General features: G+C 38.4%; 1 protein-coding gene across 1 annotated transcript in view; it reads left to right on the top strand.

The window, feature by feature from the left end:
- VWF (von Willebrand factor) overlaps positions 1 to 21820 on the top strand; it is a gene marked incomplete at its 3' end in the record, with an annotated part of 118387 nt that overhangs the window by 72010 nt on the left and 24557 nt on the right. The window contains exons 28-33 of the mRNA XM_010014333.1: positions 665 to 2004; positions 2760 to 2879; positions 4844 to 4987; positions 14129 to 14272; positions 15266 to 15430; positions 17743 to 17786. Of these exons, the coding sequence (XP_010012635.1) occupies positions 665 to 2004; positions 2760 to 2879; positions 4844 to 4987; positions 14129 to 14272; positions 15266 to 15430; positions 17743 to 17786 (1957 nt within the window). The remainder of the gene's footprint in view (positions 1 to 664; positions 2005 to 2759; positions 2880 to 4843; positions 4988 to 14128; positions 14273 to 15265; positions 15431 to 17742; positions 17787 to 21820) is intronic.

Raw genomic sequence — 21820 nt, 5'->3', positions numbered from 1 at the left:
CAGTAAATAAGAAGAAGATAAGGGAGACATAAAAAAAATGGAGGATGAACATGTGCCAAAGCTCTATTCAAAGCAAGATGAAGTCAGGAGAAAGAAAAGGAATGTAGAGCACTTTAGAGGTAGGCAAAAGGCTGTTTGTTATTTTCGGTTAAAATCTAGGTAAACCTAGCGTCCTCACAGAATCTGCTAAGTCATATCACATTTAAAGCATCTTTCCTGCTCCAGAAGTTTACTTTGTGTTAGCTGCATCCAGTTTGCCTCGTGTTTTGCTTTCTTGTGAAGCAAACCAGATCTGCTAGTTCAGTCTACCAGCGGCTTGTTGCCGAAGCTCAGTGGATTTCTAGGCAATTTCCAGTCAGATTATACCTATTCTGCCAAAGGCTATAGTAAGGAGCATTTCCTCTGACAAACACATCATAGTTTGTCATATGTTTCCTGGATCTCAACAAGCGTACATGAACATATAGGATTTAGCTGTACAATACTGTGTTGGGAGCTGTGAGGAAATGGGGAGGGGGAAAAAAAATCATTCACATCATGTTTTAGTTTTGTCGTGTTTTTGAGATATTTAACTGTTTCTTGTATGCACATTCTTTCATTATATGTGGGTGATGTGTTGTTATAAGCATTGATTTTTTACAGTTAAATTTGTTGATTTTTGTAGTCTGTGTGAAGGGAAGAACTTAACCTGTGTATCCTGTGAGCCAGTGGAAGACACCGTAGCACTGACAACACCTGCTCCAGAGGAGGACATTGAACTGCCACCCAGTGAATACTCTTGCAGCAAGATGATGGACTTGGCCTTCCTAGTGGATGGCTCCAATAAACTGTCAGAGGAGGACTTTGAACAGCTGAAGACTTTCATAACTGGCATGATGAAGAAACTCCACATCTCCCAAAAGAAAATCCGAGTGTCAATTCTAGTGTACAGGGTTGGGCCCACAATCTATCTTGGCCTTAAAGATATCAAATCACAGTCCCAGATGAGAAAAATTGTTCAAAACATAAAATACACAGGTGATGAAGCATCGAATGCTGCTGAAGTCCTTAAATACACTGTGTTCCATGTATTTGGAAAAGCAGAAAGGACCAATGCTGCCAGAATTGCAGTGCTGTTTATAGCAAGCAAGTCTTCAGGAAAACTCCGCAGCATCCTCCCAGTTCTGAAGGATAAAAAAATCACAGTAATACCTGTAGGGATTGGACCGTATGTTAGTGTGGAGCAAATCAGGTTCATTGAAAAGCAGTCACCAGATAATAGAGCCTTCCTACTGAACAACGTGTTAGAGCTAATGGATAATAGGGATCTCCTCATTGATCGTCTCTGTGATCTTGGACCCGAAGAAAGTTCACTGTTGCAGGCTACATCCACTCCATCCATATCCAGTGTCTTATTTTCCCCTTGGGGACTCACAGCACCACCACCCCTTTCAGAAAAGCCCACTCGCAAAAGGCTGGATGTTGCTTTTATTGTGGAAGGGTCTGACAATGTAGGGGAGGAAAATTTCAATATTGTCAAGAAGTTCCTTGAGAAGGTGATCAGAGAAATGAATGTTGGTCAAGAAGATATTCATGTTACAGTCATGCAGTATTCAGAGTCTGTCACTCTGGAGTATTCATTTAGGGAAATACAGTCAAAAGAAAGTATTCTTGAGAAGGTGAGGAGCATACCCTACCAAGGAGGGAAGGCTACCAACACTGGGAATGCCCTTGATTATATTTCCAAACACACATTTACAACAGTGAATGGGGGCAGGCAAGATGTTCCTCACTTAGTATATATGGTGTCATCCAGTCCTTCCACTGATGTTATCACACGACCTCCTGGGAGCCTAAATGTTATTCCCATAGGCATAATCCCCAATGCAAATATCCAAGAGCTCAGAAAGATCAGTCAGCCTAATAACCCAATTATCTTGCATAGTTATAACAGACTTATTGAAGAAGCACCTGAATTAGTGCTGCAGTCATGCTGCTCTCATAAAGTTTGGACAGACCTTCCAGGTAAAGTTTGGATGTATTTTCTGTGTCATTTCCTCTTTTCTCTGTCCTGTCTCTTCCACTTACCCCTCACATCACTGAAATGTGAAAGTTTCCCATATCTCATTTGCTACCTTCTTGTCCAAATGCCAAGGATGGACTATTAATCTTCAGTGGAGGCTGAGGATGCTGCCCCAGTTCAGCAGTACCTGCAGCCAGCCTTCTGTAGGCTTGTAAGTCCTTGGCTCCATTTGTCAGTAAAGAACAGTAGCTTTCAGATAGGTTGGAGGATGGCAGAAGAAAAAAGGTTATTCTTATCTGTGTGTCTCAAGCAAGTTAAAATTATACTTCCTCTTTCCTCAAGACTTCATTGGTTTTGTGTTAGTTTCCTTTTTTTGGGGGGAGGGGGGCAGATATGGGAGGTTGGTGGTATTTTGTGGTTTTGTTTGGTTTGTTTGTTGTTGGGGTTTTGTTGTTGCTGCTGCTGTTGGGTTGTTGTTTTGTTTTAGGTTGGTTGTTTTTTTTTTTCCTGTTGTTTTTGTTTTAGTTCCCTGAGAGTAAAATAACATTATTAGAAAAGCAGGAATTAAAATACCCATGCATCCCACTGAATATAAATCACAAAGTTTTCATTGAAGGGGCATCACTTATTGTTTCAATTGGTCATTATTTGCTTTGTTTTCCCAAAATGCCCTTTCTGCTCTTACCAATGGATTAGCAGATGCTACTTGTGGCTATCCTGTATAAATAACATTTTTTTTCTTTCTCCTCCTGTTCAGAGTTGTGCAACAAACCAATGGATGTCATGTTTCTTCTGGATGGAAGTTCCAATATTGGAGCGTCAGAGTTTGAGGAAATGAAAAACTTTATACGTGCATTTATTGAAAGTGTTGAGATCAGTATGTATCTGTCTTTTAACTTAAACACATGAAGATATTTTGTATTCTTTTGCTTATAGAGGACAAACCAGCTTCTCAGTATGTTTTCTTAATTTTTTTATTTTTAAATTACTCCTTCCAATTCCTCAAAAAAAAAAAAAATATTGGGGAAATAGGCTGGTAAAGCTTTTGGTTCGGATATAGTTCAGTTTCGTCCTAAACCAAGCTGTTCTGGTTCAGGTGAATAGAAGTTTGTTATCTAATTCGGGAAATTGTGTAACAAGAAATAGCTCAGACAGTAGCTCTTATAAACGCTTCCCTTTATACTGTACTGGACATAAGAAGTGTGTATGCCAAACAGGCAAAGAGGTCCTTGTCACAGGATGGAGATTTAGCTAAACCATTTTCTGTGGCAGAAAAGCAAAAAGATGTGGTTGGTTTTGGTTCACTTCTGGATTAGGTATGACACAATTGAGAATAATAGTTCAAGTTCAGATCTGGTTCAGGTTAAAATGGATATTTCAGAGGGTTTTTCATTCAGGGTTGGTCCCAGTGCAAGGTTTTAGTCTTTAGAACTGGCATTTCTGGTTCTGACCAGCCCTTTTTGGCTAACCTTGGATTCTGGAAACGACTTTTTGAGATTTATTTCTTGACTTATGTTGGATGACAGACACTTTGTGGGAGTGCTAGACTTGCTTGCAGAGTATGTACGATGGGATGTACACCTTTAGTTAGGTCATTCAACACAGATATTATTAGCGCAGCCACCCTGGCAGGATGCTATATATTCTGCGCATACATGAAGGGACCACGTGGCACATGAAGTAAGTTAGCACATCATGTGCCCTTGCACCAGGTCCATCCGCAGAGCAGGTGCTGCACAGGATCCTGCGTTTTTCTGGTAGCATTTGTTTTAACAAACCTGGATTTTTTGATCAGAATTTTTCTTTTTCAAGCCAAGTGAAATAAACACAAACTAAACAATAAACCAAGACAATTTGGTTTAGCCTGTTTTCCTTATCCTTGAAGCCTGTAACAGCATAATAATAATGTAGCTATGAAATGATTCCTTACTTCAGCCTTGATTTTAAAATCTTTAAGATGACTGGAAAAATTTTAACATGTAATCAGTAGATAATATTCAGACTAATATAGGACTGCAACATTTGGGTATGTGAAATCACAATTGTTATTAACTTCATTCATAAATGTTTTACATAGCATTGATTAAGAATAATATGCTATATACATAACTATCTTCAGTACACAGTGGAAGTCCTTCAAAGACCTTGAAGAGAGGTACAGCTGATCATTATAAAAAATGTATTGTCCAGTTCAGTTCTGCAAGTCTGATATTTATTATCAATATCAACCCTCTGTTAATAGATTTATTAATACTTCTTACATAGTGTATAAACAGAATGTCAGAGAATAGCAGAACTTGGAATTTGTCTTCATTCCCCTTTGCAGGTCATGCTTCCTGGACAAACAATGTCCCATTCTGCAGCCTGTTGCATGTCACTCAAGTGATGTATGACAGAGGGAAATTTGCATGAAATGTAGTCATCTGGGGAGCTTGGCTCATCAGACAAATGAGGCATCAAACTACTGCTCTCACAAAACACTGTGCACATAAAAAAAAGTGCACATAAAAAAAAAGACAATTTTAAAATGGAAAAGGAATAATACTTGGAGGTCAATAAATTGAAATTCTCCAGTCATGGTCAAATTGATCTGAGGTAAAATACCACATGCTAATTTCTGACAGCAAACAAACTGCTTCTGGCAGTAGTTGCATATTTTTTTTCTCCTGGGAATAATTCAGTTTTGATCTTCTGATTGAAACTGCAGCTTTCACACTCTTACGGAAAATCGCTGTCTACTTGCGCTTAATGTAAAACACAACCATAGTGTATCCTTTCTATTTATTTTAAGACATTCATATGCACTGCTTAAAATGTGTATTTTTTTGCTATCTGTTTCAGGCAATACTTCAATTCATGTATCAGTTCTCCAATATGCCAGGGAAAATAATCTAGAAATTTCATGGAATATGCCTCAAGAGACTAAAAAGCTTGTAGAGATGGTGCAATCAATTCAACAAAGGGAGCAAGGTCCTTCCAGACTAGGTGAGTGATTATGTAGATATTGATGTTTAAACAAGAGGTAAAAAAACCCCAACCAAAACACAGAAATGTTAAATGTAGCCTGGCCCCTGTCACCAGTTTATGTCAGTGCTACTCCTAGAATCAAGGAATCATAGAATGGTTTGGACAGCAAGGGACCTTCAAAGGTCATCTAGTCCAACACCCTGCAATGGTCAAGGGACATCTTCAACTAGATCAGGTTGCCCAGAACTACATCCAGCCTGGCCTTGAATGTCTCCAGGGATGGTGCAGTGGTAGTGTTCTGCAGCAGGACTCTCAGGGGTTTTTTTTAATTCACTCATATATTTGCCAAGAAACATACATATAGTGAAGTTTCAATTTTCTCTATTAAATTGTATCTGTAGGTTACTCAAATTAGGCTCCATCTTAATGTAATTTGGAAAGAAGACGACCAGTTTCTTTTTAACCTTGAAGTAGTTTTCAGGATTTGCATTCACTATCTTTCAAGCAAGCAAAACATAATGAAGAAGTAAAGATTTTGCTCATTAACCTTTCTGCAGCAATTAGTTAATTAGACATTTAGCAGCAGAACTGCTTATGCTGACTTCAATAGCTGCTCTCTCCAGGTATTTGTTACTCTGTGCTGAGCTAGTGTGACCCATCTGGTTGAAAATAACTTAGCAAAACAGGAATTGTATTCTAGGTGCTTCAGTTCCCTCACCCAAGTTCCTGTGCTGGTCCCACAAGGACTTGGGCTGGCACAAGACTGGGGACAGTGCCAGGGAGCAAGGATCATCTAAAGCGGTACCTTAGCTGAAAAGCTTCCTGTGAAACATCATCTTTTGTTCCAGACAACTGCATCCTGAAAAACATGTTCACTTCAATGTTTATGTGCTAAAACATAACACAGAATTCCCACTGGGTCTGTGGAAATTCAGTACACGCACATGTATCAGTTGTAGGGTTCAGCAAAGAATTATTCTCATACAGCATATCTGATCTTTCACCAGATACCCTGAGAATTTTGTTCTGGACTGGAACTACATTTGCTCTGGCAGCCACCTAGCATTAGGGTCCTGTAAGAGTTGAGGAGTACACAGATTTTTAGGGTCTTTGGCCTACTTCAGGCTGTAAAGAGTTATTGGTACAGAAAAGTGAGAAATAAAACCCGACTTCCATAGTTCGCAGGAGGATTAGCCATGATTGCTTTCTCAGCCTGGAGAAATAAAAATACCAGATGGCTGATGAGACTTCTATAGGCTCATTGTGGGATAAATTGTTACGTACAAATAGATAAGTTTCATGAAGCCTTCCATTTAATGTGTATAGTAAGCTACACTGAACTACAGGATAAACAGAGAAAACATGGCCTTTGGGAAATGAAATGGGAGAGGCAGCCACATGACATACTCGTTAGTGATTTGTTTATGTCTCATTGGAAAATGCTCAGAGACCACAATGAGGGATGTGGTATAATGAACCAAAATGGAATAGAGTAGAAGTAGTTCCTCCCAAATGAAGTAATGAAAATAAGTCACTGTGGTCCTGTCCTGTACCTTGTAATGTGTCTGAATTCAGCTGACTGTGTAGGAGACTCAGCATCCATGGGAAACGCATGGTCATTCATGTCTTTCTGTCTGCTCCAGCTTCTGGAAATGCAGAGACTGCTTAAAAAGTGTAGATGGCTCAGTCTGGATGTTGCAGTTCCCTAAGCAGCTTTGGAAATCTTTCTTAGCCTATGGAGGTCTTGATCAGGATTTATCTATCAAAAATATTGTTACTATCAGACCAGTGCTGTTTTTTCTCATTTGCTTTAGCTTCCCTGTGGTAGAAACATAATCCTGTGTAATCCTTATTCAATCTTTCCTGATCCAAATCATCTTATTTTGGTCAAAAAAGCTGTATGTGCAGAGAACTACTATAGGTACTGTTGCCAGTGCTGCAAAAGTCTTACTGTATAAAGTGTTCTCTTTTCTCTTTCATTTAACTGTAAGGAAACTCCAGGAGAGAGATACATTTTATTAGTAAGAAATAGTGAAAACCTAGACTATCAGAGGGCATAGGCAGAACAAATGAGGAGCCTATACACACAAAGCTTTCCCATGCTTATGCAATAAAATAACATCAGGCAAATTATGGCTCAAGTGACCTATTGAGAAGAAGCTCTGGGAATATTTAGACATCATGAAACTGTGTACGACTTCACAGAAGAAATAACGGGGGGAAAAAAACCCTAACAAAAAAACTGCGTGCAAGCAAGAGCTGACTATATAAGCCTTCATTCGTTTAAAAATGTGATCGATGTAAGAGAATGAGCATCACATAAACATGCCTCTGTTCAGCATTCGCAGGTATTTAGGAGAGTCATGGGGAGCACACTGAGCAATCCCTAAAGTAAATGATACAATCACAGAAAAGTTTGGGTTGGAAAGGACCTTAAAGCTCATCCAGTTTCAACCCCCTGCCATGGACAGGGACACCTTCCACTAGATCAGGTTGCTCAAAGCCCCATCCAGCCTGGCCTTGAACACTGCCAGGGATGGGGCAGCCACAGCTTCTCTGGGTGACCTGTGCCAGTGCCTCACCACCCTCATAGTGAAGAATTTTTTCCTAATATCTAATCTAAATCTACCCTCTTTCAGGTTAAAGCCATTATACCTTGTCCTATCACTACATGTCCTTGTAAAAAGTCCCTCTCCTACATTCTTGCAGGCCCCCTTTAGGTACTGGAAGGCTGCTATAAGGTCTCCACACAGCCTTCTCTCTCCCAGCCACTGAAAGACCTCACTTGCTCCCCCACTACTGTTTGCAAATTGGTGGTGTAAGCTCCTTTCTCAAGCCATCTTTGGGTGTCTACTAGTCTCTTCCCTTCTCTTTTAATTCACTGTGCTGGGAGCTGGTTTTGTTTGCTTGCTTGTATTTTTAGTTAATTTCTTATAAGGTTTGTGAGTTGAACATGGTCCTGGTGGATCATCAGAATCCTTTAGTGGTAAGTGAAACATAGGATTTGTGAGCTACAGAGCTAGGAAAGCTGTGTGGTGGGTGTTTGTGACCTTGTAGCCTGCTCCTTTCAGTGCTGGTAGGCTGTTAGACTGACAGATCTGTGCTGCTCATGAAAAGTTCAGCTATTCTGTTAATTGGCACATGTTAATATCAGACTATCAATGTGCTAAGAATTGGCTGTTTAAAGCATTGGTCTGTGGGATCAGTTTGCAATAGCTAATTTGTTTCAAAATTAAAATAATCTGTTATTTTTAGTTCAAAAACCCCAATTCAATGTCAAGTCAGAAATAAGTCAAACTGTCAAGGTAAAATGAAAATAAGGTATAAAAACCAGCTACAGGATTATCATCATGGAGGGTTGTTCCTGATTAGACAAGTCCTTGGTTAAATAGATGCTGTCTGGACTATCAACAGTTCAGATAGTATTGGCTTTTTCTATATTGCTTAGAGTGCTGCAGAATCATTTCTCTTCGCTTCCTTCCCAGACAGCCTTCAGTACTTGCGGGTGAGTAAGACCTACTGTAGTACTTTTTTTTGTCAAGATGTTGCAGAAGTGTTAGTGAAACCACTGAGGCTACTTAAGGCATTGATTCACAAGTTCCCCGCAGGAACCTCCGTCTAACTAGAATCCCCTGTCTGTCACAACTCCACAGACCCTCATGGGGGCTTTACGTTTTATTTCTCATTTCAGACAAAATTTAAGAAAATAATTGCAAAGGTTGCTTTTAGGAAGTTTCTACTTTCCCTGAGGCACCCACCAAATCATTAAATGTCTGTGTGTTGGTTTATTTTCCTCCAGATTGACTTATTCTGGGATGAATCTTGTTTTTTAATTTCTTGGATGTATTTCAAACACTTCTAGGGCACCTTGTGTTTCTTTCAGTTCATTCTATGATGTTCATAATTGCTCCCAATCTAATATCTATGATTCAGATTAGTGTGCCTTTTTACACATTTCTCTCCTTTATCCAAATCATTAATGAAATTATTCAATAAGGCAGAAGCTAGTGTAATTCCCTGTAGGCTCCCAGTAAACACCTCCAACTCTACTCAACAGATCGTCAGTTGTCCTTAAAGCTTGTTTATGTCCATTTAATCAGCTTTCAGTCCTTGCAGGAACCTCTACATGAACCATTCTGAAATATTACTTCAGAATATGAGTTTGACTTGAACATGCATCAGGTGATTAAAAAAAATAAAATTATTCAGCTAATAAGCCCCTATTGAATAGTCTTGTTCAAGGCAACCAGAAGTAGTTTCTTGCAAAGACTTTTCTCGCTGTCACAAGTTCAGCATCACGTGTCCATAGCTTTAGCTGACAGGAGAAGACTGCAGTGATGCCATCCGTTCTCCATCCCCCCCACCCCTAATATTTGTAGGATATCTTCTGTTGGTTTTGTTTTAATGATTATTCCAAACATGACTTTTGTCTTGTACTCTATAATGTAGCCAGGAGTGTATCAGCACTGAAAGATACACTCCTGACTACAATAGTACTAAAAATATTGAAAGCTGGGGAGAAGGTGATGGGCTGTGGTGGCATCCTTTGGAATGACTGACCCGCCATTTCTAAAGCAGCCAATATAGACCAAAGGTTTTTTGTTTTTTCTTTTTATTTATTTGTATTTTTTCCCTGGACATGCCCAGTGACCAACAATTGTGCTCTACTGGTTGAGCTGAACAGCTGCTGAGGGCTCAGTACTCCTACAAGCCAGGCCATTTTGTTCAGTTATCCAGATAAATGTTTAGATGTTAAGATTTGGTAAGTGTGTGTGTGCGCACATGGGTGGAACTGTGGCTGTTATACCTGTCGGGAACCAACATAAGTGTAACGTGGTAGGAGGCAGTAGGAGAAGAGGGGGCAGGAGGTCAGGGCAGGTGACCAGACATGCATTCCTCATGATATCCACTGCCTTTGGGAACAGATTTTTTTTTTTTTCTGTGTGTCATGCTGCTCTCAGCTCTGTTATTTTCCTATATGCAGCAAAGGATTTTGGCTTTGAGACTTCCATCTTGATTTCTCATGGGTTGTATGTCTAATGCCTAAAGTACATGTGAGTATAGAAATCATTCTGCTTCCAAAGCCCATTTGTTGCTTTTTTCTTTTTTTGATGGCTCATTGTATATGCAAGAAACAGAAACGTTTTGTAACAATAACACATGAGACTAACATAATTTACTCCTGTGTTCAGTATGTGGGAACATGTTGTCTGCTAGTCCGCACCTAGTGTAACACGCACACAAAGAGAAAATCCTTAAAGACATGTAACCCTTAAAGCCTATACCAAACCTCCTGTTCACTTCACTGGGGCTACATGATACCTCTTGTCAGTGCTAGCAAAGGATGTTTTGGACACAGTCATATTTTCTTTAGACAAAAAAATAGTTTTGTTGTTTTATGGAGCAGGATTTAGGGTATTTTTCTGTTAGCGTTTTGATTTTTCTCTAGGGTCCATCACTGAAATGAATAGTTGATGGTGCGGTCCCATACAGCTAAACAGGTTTAAGAGCTAGCTACTGCAGAAGGGCACAGCCCTGGCCCCCTGACACCTCAGTGCTCACTTGCACTGCTTTCCTTCTGTGGGAATGGATGTGCTTTCAGCCTTCAGTGAGCTGAGGGAAGGGCCAGAATGGCTGAAAACAATGCACTTTGGTACCTGTAGAAAAGGACCCTTCCTTCTACCAGCAGCTTGCTATGGCATTAATGTAGCCAGAGATGTGTTTGCGATGTATGTAGATAGGTCAGAGCAAGCTGGAGTGGAGCCAGCATCAGCATCAGCCCAGATGTCAGCTGCTGAAGGGGGTGTAAAAGGCAGAAGGTGGTTGCACAAAGGCTGAAGCCTGCGTGGCTCAGACCTGGTCATTTTAAAGCTAGTTTAATTATGTCCAAGATGCTGTGCACTCTTTTCAGTCTTATGTAAGCATGTAAACATTTTAAATGGCATTTATTAATATGAAAATGGAAGGTTATTGTTATGTTGGAGTTCAGGTTGATCAGTTTACTAGCGGTCAATATTTTTTTCTTATGACTTTGGTTTGGTATTTCCCTCCGTGGTAGGATGTAGAGGCAAACAGGTGAGAAGAGACAGCTTCCAGCTTGGGATGGTGACTTTCTCAATCCCTCTAGCAGGACAAAAGTTTTCATTTGATCCTATCTTCAGACATCTGGCTCTTTTCTCTAGAGCTGGCTTCAAAATAAGGGGAGAAATCCAAGGAGTTTTTAGTACACTAAACCAAAATTTCCATGCATTAAAGTCAGTAACTGTTTTTTGGGGACTTTGAAATAGTCCCTGGTTCTATTACAATGGAACTTGATTTCTTTATTAGAAATCATAAAAATAATGGATTTTCCAGTTTACGGATCTGTATGGAAGTTTCTGAAAATTTTCAGAATTAATGGGAGAAAGAAAAATGGAGCTGGAGCAGCTGGTGACCTCACCAACCACACAAAAATCAAAGTGTCATTAAAAAAGACAAATACAGAAATTCCAAGTACTTTCACAAATGAATGAAAATTCATTTGTAAATCTTACTGTGCAAAAGTTTAACCAAAAATATTTGAAAGTTGAAACTTGAAGTACTTTTTTAGTAATTCTTTATAGGACAAAAGGGAAATGAGTCAATTTTCTGGCACAGTGACCATCCTGGAGAAATCTCAGGGACTGGAATATGGTCATATTCATTTTCTGAATTTTGTTTTATCCCTTAATTATTTATAGCTAACATGCCATTTTGCATCTAACATCTACCTCTACAGACATACAGAGTAACTACTAGACAACAAAACCATTTGTAGCAATGATTGCGAGACAGCTGTATAGGACACGAATTAAATTAAATAACTGGGGCTAGTTAATTTTTCTATAGTAGTTTATGAAATGGAATCTCCATTGCCCAGCTATAATGATATTTTAAAATATATTTTGTTGCAAGTAGAAAAATATTCCAAATTTTGAGGTTTGCACTGAACAGAAGCTCTAAACTGTTTTCATTTCATATATAAAACAGAATTTGAAATTAAAGTGGGAAGGAAAATCAAGTTACAGGAATGAAATTAATCTCTACAGTTGAAAAAACTAAATAAAAGATAACCATTGCAAGAAACAGAAGAGAAACAACCCATTTTGTTCTTAAATACTGTTGAAAGCTTTCTGTTGATGTTTTATCTTTTTTTTTTTTCCCTTCTAAATCATAATTTACATTTCCAAAAGGCATTTTGATTAAAACAAGCTTGCATCTTTCTTTTTAGAAACTCGTGTTTGGGAAAATATGCAACCATCTCTAGACAGGAGATTGCTAGTGGAGATAATCATGGAATCGTAGAATGGTTGGAAGGGACCTTAAAGATTATCTAGTTCCAACAGGCAGGGACGCATTCCACTAGATCAGGTTGCTCAAAGCCTCATCCAACCTGGACTTGTAATGGTGCATGACAGATAGAAACTTACAGGAGGAGAAATTGATGTGGATCCTATTCACGTGGTAGGTGTGACAGGACTTAGCTGCAGTTCCTAGAGGGTCCCAGCTCTTCTGTTTTGTTGTGGGCATCTGTGTGGAGAGATGACACATGAAGATGGGGCTAAGTCTCCAGGTTTAAAATAGTGATAATGGGCTAATGGGGAAGAAGAGTTGGCTGGATAAGGTGGGAAGGGGGTATGAGGCTGTCAGTCAGGGAATGTAAGGTGTATGAAACAACAGGCAAGGATGAGGAAAGCAATAATATTTGAGAAGGGTATCTCACCTTCAAACCAGTAATGTGGCAAAGGAAACATCTGGACTTTTTCCAGATGCCTGTTCTAGGCTATTTTCTTCCAAGGGGTAAATTCTTCCTGAAACCCTGATTAAAGCCTTCTAGAATATCCAGTTGCTGTTGCCAAGTTATCAATAGACAGTGTGCTGAGTGAGCTTCCTAGAGGTTGTCCATGCTTGCAGCAGCTTGGGAAAAGGAACTTTTGCTTCTACCAGTGACAGGGGGTGGATGATGTGATTAAAGAAGACTTGAAGTGCAAAGCGCTAAGGTATTTTGGGGGTGTGCTGGTGAATTACGTCTGATATGACTTCCAGTCTTTTACAAATGTGTTTGTTATTTGAAATTGTTCAGTGAGTTCCTCAGGCAAACATATTTCTGCTCCATGGTTATTGCAGATTACTCAGAGGAACTAGTCTTTCAACTATGTATTATTCACTGTTCACTGTTTGACCTGCATGTCACATCAGTCACACGGTATCATTTCTACTTCCTGACCTGATAACTTCCAAGCCCAAAGGAGCTTTTGAGAAAGCTGCGTGTCACTATTCCTAGTATAAATATTTGTGCAAATACATATCTAAATACAAATACTAGCAAAATGCTGTCTTGCTGAGTTCATAAGTTTGAACAAAAACTTGCCTGAGTGTTCACAGATATTAAATGAAAGAGCAGCAACTACCCATTTAAGCCAGCTGGTGATCTGGTAGCTAAGGTAGAATTTCTTCATGTGTTTTTTAGAGTTTGGTGGGTATTGCTTGATTGTTTGTTTGGTGGGTCGGTTTTGGTTTTTTTTTTTTCCTTGCTCTGTTTTTAATATGGATTACCCTGTTACATTATGGGTTAGTCTGGCATTATGGGTTAGTTTGAGTCTATATTTCAGCGAGGTTGCTGGTACTATGAAGGCAATGCTTTTGACAACCATTGAAAAAGCTGACCAAATTAGGGAAGACCTAGTCTAGGAGCTGAGCAACTTCTGTGTTCAGTTCAGGATGGTGTGAATTGTAGATCAGATATCCACTGGATGTCACTGTTGCTCTGCAATTGAGAAATAAGTACACATTCTCTACAGTCTCTTCCCTTTTGTGTAATGCAATGGTAATAGTTCCGGAAAAGGTAACTAGTAAATTGAGGAGAATAACTTTATTCTTGTGGATAACGAAGGGGAGTAAAATTCCCATTACGTTGGAGATCGGGGAGCTAAGGATAGTCCTTCTGTGGTGGGCTGTATTAATAATACTAGCAAGTTCTTAATAGCTGAGATCTTTTATGTAGCAGCAATAAAGCAGGCATTAAAAATCCTTTAAGACCAAGTATTTTCCAGTACTGTATAACCTACTAATACAAATTAATATTTAGTTTTATATCCCCCTGTGAGTTTTCTATCTTATATCTCATCTCTTCATTCACAGGAAAAGCAATTGATTTTGTAGTTCACAATGCAATGTCGGAATCTCATGGAGGGAGACCCAGCGCGTCAAAGGTTGCGATAGTCATCGTGTCGGGGAGATCAGAAGACACTGTGGAAGCTGCTGCACTTTCTGCAAGAATGAACAGTAAAGCTCATTTCACTGTCACTATTTTTAAGCAGAGTTATTGCTTTTTAAGTAATTCGCTAGAACAAAGAATGTAAAATTAAGGTGCTGGTATGATCATATAAGTTCAGAACTTACTGTGCGTAATGTTCTGGTAAGAAACAGGCCTGAACAAAATGTGCTTGATGAAGATGCCTTTGAGTTACTGGTAAATTCAAGGCCAATCTGCAATATAAACTGAGCAGCTTCCATAGGCTTCATGTATTAGTGGCATTTCATTTTCCAAGGTCCTGTGGATAGACAGGGATGACAGAAAAATAATCTAATATTATAAAGTCAATACTATTGCAGAACAGTGAATCTTGAAAAGTTTACTGTAGTAATAATAAATAGAGGATTTGATCAGATTTTGCACTGACCTATACAGGAATATACTTTTGCTATCAATGTGTGCTGCACGTTTTTTCAAGTTTTCTGGCTGTAGTCTCTGTACCTGAGCTTCCTCAGGCGTTCATCTGAGGAACATGGACTTCCTTTGTAGGCTGCTTTGGGAGCTATCAAGTAAGTCATGGACTAAATGACAATTAGGGTCTATTATTCTTTTGGCAAAATGTTTTGAAAATAATCCAATTGCCATGTAACTGAAGAAAGAAAATGCCACATTGAGATTCTTGTGCATTTGGAAAAAAGTGAAGATCACAGAATCACAGAACTTTTGCTGTTGTAATTAAGTCTGCAGATGAGTTTTTTTGACCATACATGATCTTATGTCTGGGACAAATAGAGCTCATCGTAGCTAACACTGTGATTAGAGCATCACCATTTCTGCCCTTAATGGCTTTTATCCTGTGTGGAGGGCGTGATGCAAGAGGTAAATGAAAACTAACTGTTGGGAAAAAGCGTTTTTCCCAGTTCTTTTTTTTATTTTTTCCCAAGCAGCAAGTGAAAAAATACAACAAAGACCACCTCCTCCTGTGCATTGCCCACTTAAAACCTTTTATTCTCCTTTCCTAGGGGTATCCCTGTTTCCAGTTGGAGTTGGGAACAGATATGATGAAGAGCAACTAAGGACTTTGACTGGGCCATCTGCTGTTAACCGAATCATGAAGCTTCAGAACTTTGAAGACTTGTCCACTATGATCACATTGAATAGTGAATTTATCAAAAAAGTGTGCATGGGTAAGTCCAATATAGCTGTAGCCCTGTAACTGGAGCAAAACCTAGAAACTTAAATGCCAGAACCAGAGTGATTTTTCTTGGTTTGAGAAGTCAGCCTAATGCTCCTTCGTTAGTGTTTCACCAACAATCATCACAAATGCTAACCTAGACCACCACCATTGCTTAGGTGTAAAACAAAATTTGAGCCTGTTCAGCATGTAGCCAACTGCTATTATAATCAAACAACTTTCAACAAGATTTTTAAAACTGCTTAGTCCTGAACTTTCAGGCTATCATATTAATAATCAGGGCTGGTCATTAACTGAAGGATACTAGGAAAGCTCAAACTGTCATGAATGAATGGGGGCATACTTATGAAATGTTACAAGTTAGTTGTGAATAAGGATTTCAAATTACATATTTTCTGTGTGTATTTACAAGGAATTCAGCCAAAGTGTAAGAAAAAAAAGCATAAGAAAGAATTAACTTTTCCAGGAAAACCAATACTGTACAAAAAGGTGTAAAATATTTTAAACAAACATCTGTTTATTTGTAGATAGCAATGCTCCCCATCTAAGGAAACTTGCTTCAGCTCTGGCCAGTATTTTATTCCTTCTGAGTCTTGGTCTGTGTATATATAAGTATTTATTATTCATATTGTTGTTGTTCTTATTACAATAAGACTGTAAACCACTGTCTCATTGTGTTAGTCATTGCACAGTAAGGTTTTTACCAGCCTTACTAGGGCTTAGTTACATCTCCATTAAAATAAATGGACTTTTTTTCAGAGCCAAGTACCAGTAAGAATGAGGAAGTTGCAAAGTGTGCACAGTCCAGCTTAGAGATATCCGATCAGCCTCCACTGGGATCACTTCTGGCATTTTAAAATCTCTCCAGAGCATCAAACAGCTGCCATTTTCTAGATTTAAACAGCTGCCATTTTCTTTCTTCTCTCTCAGAATAAGCTTTTAAAGATGCATTTCCTCTCTTCACACTGTAAAATACGTGATTTTCTTGCCGTAAATTATATTGATCCAAGAAATAGGAAAGGGAGCAGGAATTTGAAACCAGTAACTTATTGCAATCTATGCTGTAACCTGTCAGTACTAGAGGTAAAAGCTTTGTAGATTTATGGAAACTTTTCCAACAGCACAAAGTGTGTGCTCAAAAACTTGAATGATAAGTACCTTATATTAGACACCTAAATCTGAAAAATTTAGCTTTCCCTTTTTCTGATGGTAAAGCCTTTGCTATGAGGTATGAAACTGTATTTTTTTTCTCCCTTTTTCTCTTTCTTTTATTTTTTCTTTTTTTTTTTTTTTTTTTTTTTTTTTTTGTTTTTGTGTTTTTTTTTTTTTTTTTTTGTTGTTGCTGTTGTGTTTGTTTTATATAAGTCTTTTACAATCTGCAAAGTATAATTTTCCCCTCCAGACTCATACAGTTGGATTTCTTGTGCAGAGGGAGTCTTACTTTATGTATGGAAGTGTACCAAAAATAATACTATTAAAAAGGTTTAAAAGATTTCCTAAATGCTTTCAAAATTCATTACTTGTCCTGGACAAGACAGAGCATATAGTGTATATATGCTAGAATATTATAGTATTATATAAACAGTTTGCTAGTCAGTGGTTTAGTTTCCTAGAGATATTGTCATGCCATAGTACTTATATGAAATTACTTTCCTTGCATCTTTAGGTGTTTTATGAGAGCACATAAACATAGAAACTGCAATTCAGTGGACAATCTAACTGATTATATAAAAAACTGTCCATCACAGTAAAGCCTGAATGGGAGGAGGCTGAATTTAAGTATTCTTATTGCATCTATTTTCATAATTATGCTAGTTGCTGACAAATCTTATCTTGGGGTCACTTGCTGTATTTATGTTTCTGCATTTAATAAATGCATTTATGCATGGGTGTGTAAATTCTCATTACCTGCCAATTACCAGAAATATTCTCAGTTCAGCACAAGGTTCAGAAGTAAGGCTGGACCCTGCCTCAGAGCTAAAGCCATGATCTTTTAAGTACCATCTGGGCAGAGTTGTATGCCAGTATAAGGAAGGCTGTAGAATTACAGCCTACCTATTGCTCACAGGGTATTTTGGGACCAAGCTCGGTGCAGAAGTTGGGTAATACTAGCAGTAACAAATTTATGCGTTCTTTGACTTACTGTTGTACACTTTGGGTAAATGCCTGCAGTCTTCAGGTAGAGATTCTCAAATTCTAACACAAAAAACTCCCTTCTTACAGCCTATATCATATATTTAAGTAATCAGTCTGTAAAGCTGGATAAGGGAGTGAGATAGCTAAAAATGTCTGTTTTCCTTTCAGACCCTGTCAGAGAATGTATAGATGAGGAAGGAAACAAAAAGAAAGTAAGTGTATTGCCTGGGACTTATCCATCTGGTTTTCAAGTTACAAAGTTCATGCAGGACCATGAATACCTCCATAGGTCATCTGAAAGGAGAAGTGTTGGAAAATATTGAGAATTACTTTGGAAGGGGAAAACGTTGGCTTTTGAATGGATGGGATAACTTTGCACACAAAGGAGACTTCTAATGGCACCTGATCTTGCAGTGCGTTGGAATACTATTGACAGTTCAGAGCCAAAACCTGTGTCAGTGTGTGTCTTCCCTGACAAAGAAAAATATATTTCCATCTACTGGTGAAAGAACTTCTGGGAAAGCTAGATATGGCCAAAAAAAAGGTGCATGTATATGGGGAGGCAATATCATTGTCCAGACCTTTTCCTTCTGTTAAAAATACAAGTACCTTGTCCTCTAAAAGTTTTATAGTGAGATAATTATTGTGTGATAGTCATCTCTCTATGGAATACCGCATCTTAAGTAATGAAATCCAAGTTCTTAGTGTTCATTTAGAGAAAAACTTTTACTAATACCAGGAAAATGCTCAGAAATGTTAGTAAAACTATCTGATCTCTCAAACACAATCCATTCTAAGAAAGGAATGATGTAGATATTATAAATGGTTCAATTCCTGCATCTCAGGTGAAATGCCAAGGTTTTTGAGTGTATGTGACACTTTATGAATTTAAAAATATTAGCATAAGGTTGTTACATGCTTTCTAGTAGAGGTCACTTATGAGTTCTACCCTAGCATTTATCTTGAATTTCCAGTATATCAAAATATTCCTTGGATATTTCCCTTGTGAAGACATGACTGTAAGGAAGGATGTGGCTAATAAAGAAATACTTATGAATTGTCTAGACACAGGAAATATATCAAAAGTTGCCTTACGTGGTTGGCCTTGGTCAGCTGGTCAGGACACAGAAAGGTTTTAGCTAAATCAGACACTACATATAACCTGGTGTCTTTGAGATTGACAACCTAATTAAGAAAAACCTGACAACTTGGAACTTGAAAACTAAACCTGAGAAACTTTCTTATTTAAAACAAAACTTATTTAAAAAAAAAAAAAAAAAAAAAAAAAAAAAAAAAGAGATTTCTGTTATTTATTGATTTGAACTGCAGGTATCCAGGCCTCTGGGCTCCTAGAAGCAGACACAGGTACATGTGTATGAGTGCTGGGAAGGCTACACTTGAATTTCACATGTGTCAGGTTTAATTTTTTTGGTGATAAACTTAAAGCACAATTTCAGTTCTGACCAAAATAATTTTGGAAGAAAAGAGGCCAAGTTCTAGTGCATATAAAAAGGAATCACACTTTCAAATGGCAGCCTTTAGGGGGATTTTGTGTTACTTTTTCTGTCAGCCAGGGAAAAAAAGGGTTTTAGAAGGCACTGCCAACATGGTAGCCATTGCTTTTGAAGCATGCTGTTGAGCATCCCCTGGTGCCTGTAGGACACTATGGAAGTGTTCTGCCTCTGGTGTTCAGCAGCACACTCTGACAGTGTTAGAGTTACCTCACTGGCAGTAATGTACCATAGTTGTCCTGTTACCCTGTTCCAGCATAGTTCACAAATCCACAGGGATGAAAAATCAAAGCTCTTCCCTAATTCAGAAAACAGAGGCTCTTGCATCGGATCCATAATATTTCAGGCGTTACTCAGGGGGTTACTGCAGGAGGCTCAGTTCCCCAAGTGGGATGTCTGTCATGCACCTGGAGATTGTGGGAACTGACCTCTTGCAGTTTGCAAGGAAATCAGAGTTCTCAGGATCCAAGATCTCAGCCTAAATCCTGTTGGTATTGTGAGTGATACGATTTGTTAAATTTTTCTTTTTCTTTTTTATTTTATTTATTTTTTTTTTTAATTACCTCTACCCTGGAAATGACTGTTGAAGGAAGATTCATTCCTAAGGTCACTTTTAGTAGGAGAAAGACAGAAGATCAAAAGTGCTAGATCAGGCCAAAAAAATCCATCCAATCCCCTGTATTATGTGGCCAAAAATAGAAATCAGGGAAAACGTGTGTAAGTATATATGAAAATTCCCTGACCTGTCCTAGCTTTGAGCAATTTGACTTAGGGGCACTCTGAGCTACGAGTGGCACCTTTGTGTGTTTGATATGCTCAGTAGTTTTCTCCTCCATGAATTTGTTCAGTCATTCTTTGGATCCATGTAAGTTTTTAGTACTGATCATATCCACTTGCAAGAAGTTCAGAAAGTGCAAAGTACAGGCTGTGTAAAGAACCACTTTTTAAATATTTGAACATGCCAGCTGACAAAATGTGTATGATTGTGATTAATTTTTTTTAATGTAGTTAATTTTCATCAGTAGTCTTGATGCTTCTAAGCAGGCATAAAGGTGGTAATAGAAGCTTAGGCACTTGTCTTATAAAGGTAGCCCTTCATCATTAAGTGATCTATATAGCATTTCTAGTCTACATATGGTGATAAAACCCACATTCCTATACTAGCAGTTTCAATAACATGACTTTTCTAGTATTGTTCAGCACTTGGTTTAAAGAAGAACAAACAAACAAACAAAACTCAGACTAAAGTAAAAGGTGCCAACTGGTGAAGGTGGTTGTGGTATGTGTCTCTCTCTCCTGCAGATGCACAGTAAGAGAAAGAAATAGTGTGCAAGTTCAGGTTTGTAGGTTCAGAGCTCCCTCGGAGAGGAAGTCTGAGGCTTCCTCCGGTGTGCTGGCAGGCTCATTGGTTTCAGCAGACTTATCCTTCACGATTTAGAAACCTCTGCTTTTGCTTTCCTTTCTTTCCTATTTTTACTCCTACGATTTCACATCAATTGGGATTTAGGCTTTCTTTGTCTTCAGAGTCCCTGCGTTTTCCTCTGCACCAGAATTCTTGACTTTTTTTGATCCTTCAACTGGCATTTTTGCTTTAATGTGCTGTGCTTTTCTTTTCTTGTGCAGCTCTTAGATGTTTTCCAATAGATGTTCCGTTAAGGCGTGAAATAAAAACAATTAAATATCTATGGAAGACAAATCTATCTTTGTCAGACTTGTGCAGCTGTATATGTACCCTTCCAGGTGCTCCACATTTACTGAGTTGTAGGCAAGACAGCTATAATTAAAAACCATTCAATTTCTTCCTATCTAAATGTTTTTTCCATACTTAAAGCTCCTCATGTTACTTTTTCACATCTTCCTTTAGGCTCACAAACCTGAAAAGTATTAAGTCACTTTCAGGACAATTTGCCTTCTCAAAGTCCTGGAACATACAAAGCAGGTCCTGTAAATTAACTTGTATTTAATATGTAAGTTTTGTGACTGCAAATCTGGTAGTTCTGTTTTAGATCAATGGTATCACATAGCTCAGAGATAGAGAGCAGTGCTTTCATGTAACTGTTCTTGGTTTGCACATTAATGCCAAGAATAGTCTGTTAAATATGTTGTGATTGCATAGGTATTTTATCACTTTGCTCTTCTCTTTCATGGGAATCCTGAAAAGGAGAGGATGGGAGATGACCTTGCCTAATGGCAGTTTTCTTCCCCACTTCCTTCTGCTTGTGGATATCAAGATATGTTATCCAGTTCATAGAACCACTGTCTTGCTTGTTACTGATGTTTCTTGACTCACCTCTGTAGAGATAGGTCTGGGAAGGGCTGTTTCCCACATTCAGGGATATTCTTGGGAATGCAGAACTTGGGGATGAGTGCTCTGTTTTGAAATTCATGGAGCCTATTTACAGACTTTAAAGCTCTGTGGGATTGGGGCCAGAGAGCTCAGCTTTTTGCAGATACAAATCTTGAGATATCCCAGATTGCAAGCGCATCTATTTCTCTGTCATCTAGTACTATGTGATGTATGAAATCTTGGCGCCTTAAAATTTATACTGTTTAGACTTTAGAAGGAGAATATATTTTACATTTTATTTTCAATTTTACAAAACCACTACGTATATCTAATAATATTAATCAGGTAAAGGAACAATTTCCCTTTGGGAAGGGAGGAACTGTTTTAAAGTTTTGGAGTTGTGGATAAAATAACTGGAGTATCCCACGCCTTTCTAGCTTGGAACAAA

The sequence above is a fragment of the Nestor notabilis genome, unplaced genomic scaffold (assembly GCF_000696875.1).
Source record: "Nestor notabilis isolate BGI_N333 unplaced genomic scaffold, ASM69687v1 scaffold14415, whole genome shotgun sequence".
NCBI lineage: Eukaryota > Metazoa > Chordata > Aves > Psittaciformes > Psittacidae > Nestor > Nestor notabilis.
The sequence above is the reverse complement of the archived record's forward strand: the minus strand, read 5'-3'. Positions and strand labels throughout refer to the sequence as shown.